The sequence below is a fragment of the Jatropha curcas genome, chromosome 1 (genome assembly GCF_041381405.1).
Source record: "Jatropha curcas cultivar XTBG-Jc1 chromosome 1, XTBG_Jcur_1.0, whole genome shotgun sequence".
Classification (NCBI taxonomy): domain Eukaryota; kingdom Viridiplantae; phylum Streptophyta; class Magnoliopsida; order Malpighiales; family Euphorbiaceae; genus Jatropha; species Jatropha curcas.
Window position 1 is genome coordinate 26,267,912 of NC_143151.1, and position 11,408 is coordinate 26,279,319.

Sequence of the window (11,408 nt, forward strand, 5' to 3'; positions counted from 1 at the left end):
TTTTAAAGAAATACATATGAAAAACATAAATCTTTTGAACCCTCCCTCAAGCATACATGTATAGTAACGCCCACCATCACCACCACTACCACATCCACCTCCACCTCCAATGTTGGATGCATAGTTGGTTTGCTTTGTTTATTTATTTATTATTTTTTTGACAATAAAACTTACTGACATAGCTTTTTGACTTGAAGCAAGAGTTATGCAACTAGCCTTTCTCTAAGAACATTATGTATGAAAGCACATACATTCTCATTTACTGTAATCAAATGCAAGATATTTTAAATAAATTAATTAATGGGCAAGTGAAAAAATCAACAATAATGAAGTAATATAAAATGATTCACCAGTCTTAATACATAAACAACTGTAATTTATGAACAATCAAAAGCTGAGTGTTTTTAACAAACTTTTCACTATATATGTAACACGAAAACACCCACACATATGTTTATATATGCAATTTATGCTTCCCAATTTTGGAGCATCAATAACAATATTTCATACAAGAGTTCATACACTAACACTAACAATAGAATACAAGTAATCCTACAAGTAATCACATACAACTTTTTGCAACCAAATCAAAATAAAGAAAAAAGAAAGACCCCATTATGTATCTTCTCCTTCAAAGACCCAATCTCAAATCTAGGGTAAAGCTTGAAGAATAAGAAGAGGATGATTCTTCTTCAACTGGGGCAGGCAAATTTAGGTCTAACCCAAAACCTTCTTTGCCTTGATTATTCATTGATAAAGAAGCTGTGTCTTCTAATTTCTCCCAATGGCATCTCTTGTGTCCGCCTAATGCTTGCCCGCTAGAAAAAACCCTTAAACAGATACTGCATTTGTGACCTAAAACCATTAATGCTTTATTGTTTATACTGTTATCCTCCAAATTATTGTCACTTATCTCCTTCACATCGCCACTATTTTCCTCATCAACCATCTCACAACCATCACTACTTCTAGTAATTGCAAAACAGCCCTTCACATTCTTGTGACTAGCCCTATGGCCTCCTAATGCTTGGTGGGAACCAAATACTTTCTTGCAACTAGAACACTCAAAACGACAATTAACCATGTCATTTTGAACTTGAGAATGACTACAACCTGCAGAAGCAGTTTCTAGTATTGTTCCACTTTCACTATTAGCCAATAATAACAAACAAGCAGCCACTTCATGATCCTCTGCAGTCATTATAGCTTCATTAGCGTTCCCCAATTGTTCAATTTGCAAATTGGGCCTTTGATACTTAGGTGGTGGATTAATACCACGCCATTGTCGTTCAGGATGACACCTCATGTGGCCAAATAGTGCTTTCCATGACCAAAACCTCTTTCCACACTCCGTACATGGCTCTGTGATTTTAGGAGCAGATGGGTCAGGTTTCTTGCTGTAACTTTTTGGCTTAATAACAGTAGAAGGAATCAAATGGGACTCTATGTGTAATGATTTGGTGCGTTTTTTACGCAGTTTCTTGTAATGGGTTGTGATAGGAATTGAAGAAGAAGATGGAAAATAGAAATCTGGGTCGGATTCTGTGTTCTTGATAGTCATTTTTTCGTCTAAGTAAAGAAAATAGAAAAAAAAGTGGTAAATTGGAGGAGAGGTTTGCATTTGTAGGTGCAGTTTGGACGGTTTTTGAGGCAATGCGAGACAGTGTGAGAAAGAATAGGAGAGTGTTTCGATTTGAACTGAAACGGTTTTTTGGGAATAGGGTTTGTGGTTATCTGTATGGAGTTGAATTTACTTAAATGTCCTTGCATAGGTAAGTTTCTAGTTCGTATTTGTAGGCACTGAATTGTAAATGCACATGTTCCGTAGCCACCACCAACCACTTCTAAACACCGACTACACCACCACCCTGCACGACGCTTTCTCTCATCCTTCGTCTCCCTGACACTCTCCCCCTTTTGCATAGAATTTGTCTTACACCTCTTTTATAAAAAAAGTCCTGAAAATTTCTTTTTAATTTCCCTTCAAATTCAAAATAATATAAGAAAAAGAGAAAAATAAATAAATAGGAGAAACCAAAATTTCCAAATTTGAATTAATTGCGAAGCTTATCCTCCAAATAGGAGAAAATTGCTTGTTTAATCCTTTCGATAAAAGAGGTACTCCCAAGTAACAGCCATGATTAAGAGTAGTAGAGACCTGTAGAATATCAGAAATGTTCTTTTGCAATAACGGATCAATATTATTACTAAGAAAATTCTCGAACCTGCCTCGAAGCTAGTTCATAGGAATAAAAGATATTTTTACCAACCTGTGCTTCATTCTTAGAGGATCAGAAGTAAAAATAGATGTAATCTGCAAACAATAAATGAGAAATCCAAGGGGCATGGCTATTAAGCTGACACCCATGATAGCACTTTGAGACTCAACCCTTCGAAAAAGAGCAGAGAGGCCTTCGCAAATAAAAAGAGTTGAACCTTTCTTTCCAGAATGCCTTTTCATGTTCAAGAACATGGTTTAGTTCCTTCTTGACTGTATATATCCCTGCGATAATCAGAGCCATCCCAGTCTGATCCCTCACAAACCCGATATTTCCTACTAATGTTTTCGGATTTTTGTGTGAAAATAATTCCTGATATCCACACCCCATTTGAAAGTCTGTCAAACAGGTGCTTGTATTTTATTAATGATATTACTGAGTTGCAAGATTCCCATCCTAACGGACAACTTTAGGAAGATCCAAATCCAAATTTTAAGTATTCTCAAACCGAAAATGAGCTACGTATTTATGGTAGGGAAGCTAACCGTTCAAAGAAATATGGGTGGATGGTCCGAGATTGATGCTACTAGGTTGAGCAAAATACTTTCTGGAAATCGATTCAACCATAATGAGATTATTATTATTAAGATCATATTTAATATAGGTGCCAATGGAATGTCCCAGCTGCTTCGCCATTGTCTTCACTATAGACTCTGTCGGCATGTCATGCATCTGGACCTGGAATTCAACTGAAATTCTAGAAGCTAAATAGGATCAACGCCTTTATCCACCTTCTGCAGAATGAGCAAGTGGTTGTTGAATGTCCAAGAGCCACTGCGCAACACTCTATTCACATCAACTGAATGAAAGAACGGAAAAGGAAATAGTTTCTATAATTTCAGTAATGAAATTATATTATGATAATTAATTTCACCCAATATTTCAAAATATGACATACAAATTTTCATTACTCTAATTTATAATCAAGTCAGGTGAATATAACATGATGTATTGATTAGCTATAATACAAAATTTACAATTTTCATTAAAAAACTTGTTTTCATGAAATTTTTGTATAAGAAAATGATGCAAAATATTAGCTAAAGAGTGGAACGATAAGAGAAATGAATATGATTAAAGAAAATTTTTAAGGAAGACTCGACTGTAAATGGGGTTGATCATGAACCATATATAATGGTGATGAACTATATACAATGCTAGGAATGATAGCGGCCCAGTTTCTAGCCCAAGTTAACCTATATGCCTTGCCATTTATTCTAATATTATATTCTAAAACTGTCACCACAAAGCAAGCTCTGTAACTAAATTCTATATCTAAGAAATTTGTTCTGCATTTTGAGGTTATTATAAGTAAACATGGTAAATAGCGGCTGCATATTCTAATAGACCATAAACCAAAATTCTTTAATATATTAGGTTACTGTAATACATATAATTCTACTGCAGCATTTAAATTGGAAATGGAACATCTTGTTTTTCCTACATAAAAATATGTCTATTTCATTACAAAAAGGCTGTTTTTCCATTCGGATTTATTTCTTCATTAGCATGTGTAAAAAAAAAAAAAAGGGTAAAAAAGATGGTAATTTCTGCACATTCATCCTTTTCATTTTCACACCGAAAAGGATTTCACTACAAGTTCTACACCTACAAAACATCTCAACTTGGGGGTACATGCATTTTGTCCCCTCTTAAATGTACAAGTAAAAACTAAATGCTTTTAATTCTGTAAAGGGGTATAGAACAAACTTAGTTGAAGCTTGATGATCTACTCCACCTTGATTTAACATATTCCTCCATAGAGAACTTATTCCCTTGCTCAAAACTACTAAATGATGTCAAATCATCATCAACATCAAGCAATGCAAGATTCAAATGTAATTCTGCACTTGAATTAGGATACACTTCATCATCATTTTCATCATCCTCTATATCTTTGTTTTGAAGGTTCGCCCACTTCACTGCCCTTTTATCCCCTCTTAGGAGCTTCAATACCTAAGGAAAAAGAAAAGGAAAACTTTAATGAACTTTAACCTTTGACGGATTAAATAATCCAGGCAAGGAAAACCATACTTAAGAGTATCAGAAATTACTTGAAAGTCTGAAATGTAGTACCTCAATCATTTTAGGACGAAGCCTAGCTGATCGTGTAATGCAGAGCTTTGCTGCAAGAACCATTCTTTGCATTTGAGCCTCATCAAAATTTGCATCTAAATTTGGATCCAGTATGCCTCTTGTATTTCCATGCTCTATCATTGGTTTTGCCTGAATTAGCAAAACTTAGTGTTAGTAATGTCACAATTAGCATATTTGTAGACATTCTAATCATATTATAACAAATATCCAGTGTAAAACGTTTACTTTTAATTTCATTACTTAAAAATAAAGATTAAAAACAAGTATTTATTTGATAGTGTTGTTAAATGCTACTAAAATTTTTAGTTTTACAATTTTCATGTATCAGATGGTACTTTCTGCTAATTCCTTTCTGCATAAAAATTTTTATCTTTTAGTAGCAAGTAGAACATGCTGCGTAAAATCCTAGTCATTTGAATTTTAGTTGTGAAGAAGATTCTTACCCACATGACCAAGCTCTCTTGGTCCTTAGGAGTCTCATAGCCAATTGGTTTTCTTCCTGATAACAGTTCAAGTAAAACTACACCAAAAGCATAAACATCCAACTTGTCACTAACTTTCCCATACATGAAATATTCAGGGGCGAGATATCCAAATGTTCCAACCACGTCGCTTTGAGTCATAAAAGATGATGCTGTTGGTCCCGGTATAGCCAGTCCAAAATCAGATAACTATATTACACACACACACACACACACACACACACAAAAAAAAAAAATGTCATAAATTTGTAACAAATCATAAGAGAGAATGTGAAGAATATATTTAGTCTGGTGGAAGTACCAGTGGTTCAAACCCATCAGAGAGCAGAATGTTTGAAGATTTGACATCTCTATGTATAACAGGTGGAGAACGTTCATTGTGTAGGTAAGTTAAGGCTTCTGCGATTTTAATGGCAATATTGAACCTCACTTCCCATGTCAATGCAGATTTTTTTTCTTTGTCTTCACCTAAAAATTTTATATGAATTTCACATCAGCACTTTTTGTGTCAATTTTCACTATATGGAGAAAAAATATATTGAAGCCAGCTTTACCGTGTAAATTTTCCTCCAAGCTTCCTTTTGAGAAGAAATCATAAATAGAAATGAGATTAGTATCTTTGATGCAAACCCCTACAAGACGTGTAATATACTTGTGATTCAATGAGGAGATAATATCAAATTCTTGAGCAAAGTCCTTTCTTGCTTCTGGAGATGAGTTTCGAATCTTTACTGCAACTGGCTTGCCATCAGGAAGAATTGCCTTGTAAACCCGGTTACATCCTCCATTTCCAATTAAGTTTTCTGCAAATACTCGATATTCAAAAACATAATTTTAAAATGAACAATTGGGCAATTAGCACTTATATTGTTAATAGATGCATAGTGAAAAACCTGAGCTAAATTTTGAAGTTGCAGATTTAAGAACCTCATAATTGAACCACTTGAAACTGGAAGAGTTTGTTTTTAGCAAAATGTCCAAGGCATTTTGCAGATCTCCTGATCCATGAAAACTAATCCTATTGCTTTCGTCTATTAGAACTTCATCATTTCTCTCCTTTCCTGATGCACTTTCTAAAGGATTTTTATGCGGCCAACGATTTGGTAAGTTCATTGCCCATTGCACTACAGACAATTCCCTTGCCTGCAAAGTCTCTTGAGTAACTGAAGTAGCTCGTCGAAGAAGTGGCCAACCGGGCCTTTGATCCAAAATATCTCCTGTAAAAGCAGAACTTGATCTTTTTCTTAGTTCAGGCACAAGATTTGGAACTTCATCTCTTGATTCTCCACTATCACAACTTGTTAGTACTTCAATACTAGATATTTCTGTATCTACATCAGAATCTCCATACTCGGATCGAACTTCATCAGGTAAAGGACTTTCAAGTAGATTTAGACTTGGTTTTGGATCTCCAAAAGGGCCTGACATAATACTTTGTTATTACTATTATGCTTTATATGAACTCAACTAAATGGACTTTGCTCTGAGTACTCAAATACTAAAATAACAAGTACCAAACCTGGTAGTTGATTATTGTTGCACCTTCCAAACATAATTTTCCCATTATGGATAGCAAAAACGTTGGTGGTTGGAGGTAGTCGTTTAGCACAATATGTAGCAGTAGAAGTCCTTGCCCTGCAAATTATATCTGCTTAGACTAATCAGAAAACAAACAGAGAAAGGCAAGTGCAAAAATCTTACACATACCCTAATGTAGTTTGGGTGCTGATCCCCAGAACCACGGCTACAGCATTATGGTTCTTTGCCTCTTTAACCAAAGTCCTCTGGATTGAAATTCCCGAGCAGACCTCACCTATAAGATCAACCTGAAAACCAAGCACAAGAAATTGGGTGTTGAAGGCCCTGATGGGTAAAAATTAATAAATCTATAAAATTTTATGGATTGTATTTCAAATCTCAATATTTCTGGTATAAATGAAAACATTCATTTAACTTATAAAAATTAAATAGTAAAATTCAATAGAATTAAACTCATTTCTGTCATCTGAATTCTATACTTTCAAATTAATTAGAGCAAACAGGAGGTATTGGAATTGCAAAAAATAAATAATCACTAACCTTCGTTAGGGAACATAAACCTTTATATACTTCTAAATAACTATCCAACCGGGGCTTGTCTTTTGAGGCTCCTCCTGCATATCAGCGATAAAAAATTACAATTCAAAAATATAAGAGAATATAATTAAGAATCCATATCAAAAAATGAAAAGAAAAGAAAAGGAAAGACAAGGAATCATTACTCGAACTTCGACAAACATGAACAGCAATAACACAATCTCCAGGTTCTGCAACCTTAACAAGAGCCCAATTTAGTAGTTCTCTACTTCGGCTATTAATTTTTATCCCAACTAACACATTCCTTCTTTCAAAAACTTGATTATCCTCCTCGGCTGGCATTTTCTTTTCCCTTAAATTATTATTTTATGCCTTGATTGATAAATTCAATCCAAAGCATCTATGTATTCTATTTTTCCTTGAATTTGCATAAATTCTGCAAATTTATTCCCCTCCCCTCCACTGCTTGTCATAATCATTTGAATCCCTGCAATGAAAGGGTTAACATGATTACACTGATTAAGCTATCACTAATTAAGATTATAAATGCTACCCATTAACAGATTCCCATTGAACAGTCCAAAACTCAATAAATTCAAACAATATGTCAAAGGAATTCTCACCCAAATGAGAAAAACGATTAAAAATAAATACCCAGAAGAGTTTGAGGAAATATATTAAAAAATGATAGTGAATGATGCAGGAGATAGAACAAGACAAACAATAAAGATAGTACCTAAATTTTGTAACCATTTGCCATTCAAACCCAGAAAAAAATTTAAAATGAAATTGCCGCCAAGTATCATCACCTCACCTAATGCAACTGATTTCTAGACCATAAAAAAAATATTAAAAGCTAAAAGAGATGAAGGAATTATTAATTATGAATAAATTAAAGGCATTAGTGGTTTTGGTGATGATGACGATTGCTTAAACTAATCGGTTTATTTGAAAAGGAATAAAATTGGAAACTAAAAGGGAATAAAGAATTCAAACAGATGTTCTTTGAAGAAGAAAGTGTCGGCGAGAAAGATAATTCCTTGAAAAGGTGGTCAAATTTTTCTTTTTCCCTTTTTTTTTCACAAAGCCAAGAGCGGAGAAGGAGGGGTTTTTTTGTTTCTTAACAAATTAATTTTCTTTTTTTTAAACAAAATAGTTTCCGTTAAGTTTGTTCAGAGGAGCAGAAAATTTCGCGGGAAATCCCTGCTATCAAGCGCTAATAAAGTCTAATCCACCGGATATTTCCGCAGGAAGAGCAACTGGATTGTTCTTATATTTGAGTAAACAGACGTAGAAGGAAGTTATTTTTTTTAAAAAAAAACTTAATTAATTAATTAACTTTTTGGAAATTATAGGAAGTAATGTTGTTTATTTCTATAGAGATATTTAAAGTAGGGCCGATGGATCGAAATACCCGATTTGAATAACATTTTTACAGCGATGTGAGATCTTCCACTTTATAAGAAATGAGAAAAAAAAAAAAAATTTAATTGGTGAACTAAATACATTTAAATGAGGTGTGTTTAATTAATTATGATTAGTGTATGGAAATTCTCATTTAATCCTTTTTTATACTATTTTTTATAAAGTTTAATAAAAGTAAATTATTTAGGCCTTAAATAGAGAATTCATTTGAAAAGGAATTTTTTTTGTTTGTTTGTGTAATTAACCTTAATATCAATTCCTTAAAAAAAGCTATAAGAACAAAAGTTATTATGTAAAAACTTTTGATTAATAATGAAGAAAGTATATTATTGTACATGCTTTTATTTTAAAATTTATTTTACTAGTAATTAATTTAAAATAAACTCAAAATATAAAAAGTAATTAACTTCAACAAATGTGAGTCAATACATATCAGTTGATCTATAAAAGAAATCAACCGTACTGATTATCTTCTGTACTTAAAAATATAAAAATCTATAATCTTGATATTAAATGGACGCATTTAAGATCAATCAAGTATTGTTTAATTAATATTTTTATCTAAATGACAAGTAAAATTTCTCGAGTTGAAAATTTTTGGATTATAAGAGTAAAAGGAAGATTTACCTTATCCGTGAATAAAAAAGATCTTCAATAAAAAAGTGCTTAATTGTGATAATCAACTTTTGGAAGTGCTGGTATAACTTACGTGGACCATTGGCCATTTCTTATCTAAATTTTGATTGAAAGGAGATTAAAGATTTCAAACATATCCTAATCTAGATAATGAGACGGCTGCTAATTTTACCAAATCATTTGATTAGTGGTTGAACAGAAAACCATCTTCTCATTCCCATCATTACTTTTATAGTATAGATTTTTTTTTTCTTATTGAAATGAACTAATTATAATTGGTTTCAACCATTTTCGATTATCTCTGATTCTAAAAATAGAAATTAAGACTGGTATCTCCTTTTCAATTATGATTTTATCTAAGTACGGGATCGAATTTATGTACTCATATCATATTTTAACAAAGACACTTTCTGCAAATATGATGATGGAAAAGTATTCTATCTTACTTTTGAGTGTGTATATATTGGAGACGTGGCATATCAAGGTTATGTTTTTAGATGAAGAAAAAGATAATAATATTAAAATTAGGGGCAATAGAGCATACACATTTTTCATAATTAAATTGAATGTGAATGTTTTCCTCCTTTTTCTTATCATATCAATATACTATTTAGAGTGACTGCATATGCATCTTTTTGCAGCCGAAAGCGATAAAGTTAGGCCATATGAGCAAAATTTTGGATAATTGATGAGACTTATTATGAATGATTTTTTTTTTTTTTTAACCAAATAGAAATTCATTGAAAAAGTGGAAATAAATTTCTACAACCAGTATCTCTTCCTGATCCATAAAACTTGGCATGAGATATTAGTACAAAAGGATAGATCCAAACCTTTCCTAGCTAGATTATTGGCATCACTATTAGAATGCCTTCTAATAAACTAAAAAGAAACTAAAGAAAACTGAGTAGCTAGATAGGAAACATCATGTATTAAGCCTTGAATATAAACCAAAGGAGAAGACGCCTTTGAAGCTGCATCCATGACTATTTTTGAGTCTCCCTCAAAACTAGCATTGTGAAAATGATGTTGTAAAGCCATTTCCACAACTTATTTAAGAGTCATTGCTTACAAAATAATGGGATTATTTTGAAAAGGGATTTGCTTCACTGACTATGTTATAACCCTGTTCAAATGAGAATGTGCTATAATGGCAATGCAACCATAATTCATCTTGTTATTCATAGCTGCATCAAAATTGACCTTCACAATATTTGGAGGTGGAGGAGTCCAGGGACCTATAGATTCTTCAAGGGATGAAGATGGTTGATCATTTGGATAATTCAAAAGCCTGCAAGCATCTTTGAACTCTTGACTGTGAAAAAAAGCTTTCTCTAAGAATTTTTTCCAGTTCCAATCTTGATCGTGAAAATGAGGGCATTCCTTACCTTCCAAATCTGCCATAAAATAAAAACAGCAAGAGCTACCATATCATGATTTTCAGAATTGGAAAGGTTTTGATAAATAATTTGCCAGCATTCCTTGAAATCCATTCCATTGAAATTCGCGGATCGTAATTACAGGGAGGAATGGATCCAAATAGCAGCAGCCTTGTGGCACAAAAAAAAAACAGATGCAATGAGGTTGCTACATCAGAGCACAACTTACAAAGATTCGTTTTTGTAGGGAACCTTTTGGCTAAGAGATCCCCCACAGGAATGCTATTGTGTAAACTCTCCATAAAAAGATGCGAATTTTATTTGGAACATTCAAAGACCATACATTGTTCCATAATTGTTGCTGACCTGCTCCATTGCTTGAATTCGTTTGATGCTGAGAAGAACATAACTCTTTTTGCTTGCAAGCTGTATGATAGCCTGAATGAATTGAGTACTCTCCATTTTTGGTATAGTGCCACACTAAGGTGTCTTGAGCTGTAGTGATGCTAATAGGAAGAGATAAGATTACTTTGGCATCTGCATCAACAAAATTAGTTCGCACAAGATTAGAGTTCCAAGTACCAGTGATGGAATCAATAAGTTGCGAAACCCAATATATTCTGCTGTGATCATCATTAGGAAGGCGTGGCTTGAAGGGAAATTTTGTTGGTACCCAAGGATCATCATAATAATAGATTTTCCATTTCTGATTTCCCATCAAAGACCTTGCTTAAGCAATTCTTTTCCTTTTAAAATACTCTGCCATCCCCAAGATTGATTACGCCTATGGCCTGCTTCAAGAAAAGATGAAAAAGGAAAATATTTTCCTTTTAAAACTCGAGAGAGCAACGATTCTGGAAATTTAAGGATTCTCCAACATTGCTTCCCAAAGAGAGCCAAATTAAGACATTCTAAATCTTGAAAGCCCAAACCTCCCTCTGTGAATGATTCAGCACAGGCCGTGCTCTGCAACACGCTCAGAGGAGTACTTGTGGCACGGGTGTGCGCCATAGCACGGGCCGGGCGTGCTAGGC

General features: G+C 33.5%; 2 protein-coding genes across 3 annotated transcripts; both read right to left on the reverse strand.

Annotated features, from left to right (window-relative positions):
- Positions 1-398: 398 nt before the first annotated feature.
- On the reverse strand, positions 399-1,927 carry LOC105641786 (zinc finger protein ZAT3). The gene has a single exon (XM_012226384.4). It carries the CDS (start codon positions 1,619-1,621, stop codon positions 632-634), a length of 990 nt encoding a protein of 329 aa, XP_012081774.2. The 5' UTR covers positions 1,622-1,927; the 3' UTR covers positions 399-631.
- Positions 1,928-3,688: 1,761 nt separating this feature from the next.
- LOC105641787 (protein kinase STUNTED) lies at positions 3,689-8,145 on the reverse strand. 2 transcript variants are annotated; one of them, XM_037636709.2, is made up of 11 exons: positions 7,749-8,145; positions 7,120-7,421; positions 6,938-7,011; positions 6,566-6,684; positions 6,378-6,493; positions 5,752-6,279; positions 5,413-5,661; positions 5,160-5,326; positions 4,820-5,047; positions 4,356-4,505; positions 3,689-4,235 (listed from the first exon to the last, which is right to left on the reverse strand). In XM_037636709.2, exons 2-11 carry the CDS (start codon positions 7,274-7,276, stop codon positions 3,990-3,992), a joined length of 2,034 nt encoding a protein of 677 aa, XP_037492637.1. In that variant the 5' UTR covers positions 7,277-7,421; positions 7,749-8,145; the 3' UTR covers positions 3,689-3,989. The 2 variants fall into 2 exon arrangements, with proteins under 2 accessions (XP_037492637.1, XP_020538000.1); XM_020682341.3 differs by having other exon boundaries at positions 7,671-8,145.
- Positions 8,146-11,408: the final 3,263 nt, after the last annotated feature.

Excerpts from the sequence above, each read along its gene's own strand:
- LOC105641786 (XM_012226384.4), bottom strand. The coding sequence starts at position 1,621 with ATGCAAACCTCTCCTCCAATTTACCACTTTTTTTTCTATTTTCTTTAC.
- LOC105641787 (XM_037636709.2), bottom strand. The coding sequence starts at position 7,276 with ATGCCAGCCGAGGAGGATAATCAAGTTTTTGAAAGAAGGAATGTGTTA. Across the intron at positions 6,280-6,377 it reads CAACAATAATCAACTACCAG|GCCCTTTTGGAGATCCAAAA; the intron begins GTTTGGTACTTG and ends GTATTATGTCAG. Across the intron at positions 5,048-5,159 it reads CTGATGGGTTTGAACCACTG|TTATCTGATTTTGGACTGGC; the intron begins GTACTTCCACCA and ends TGTGTAATATAG.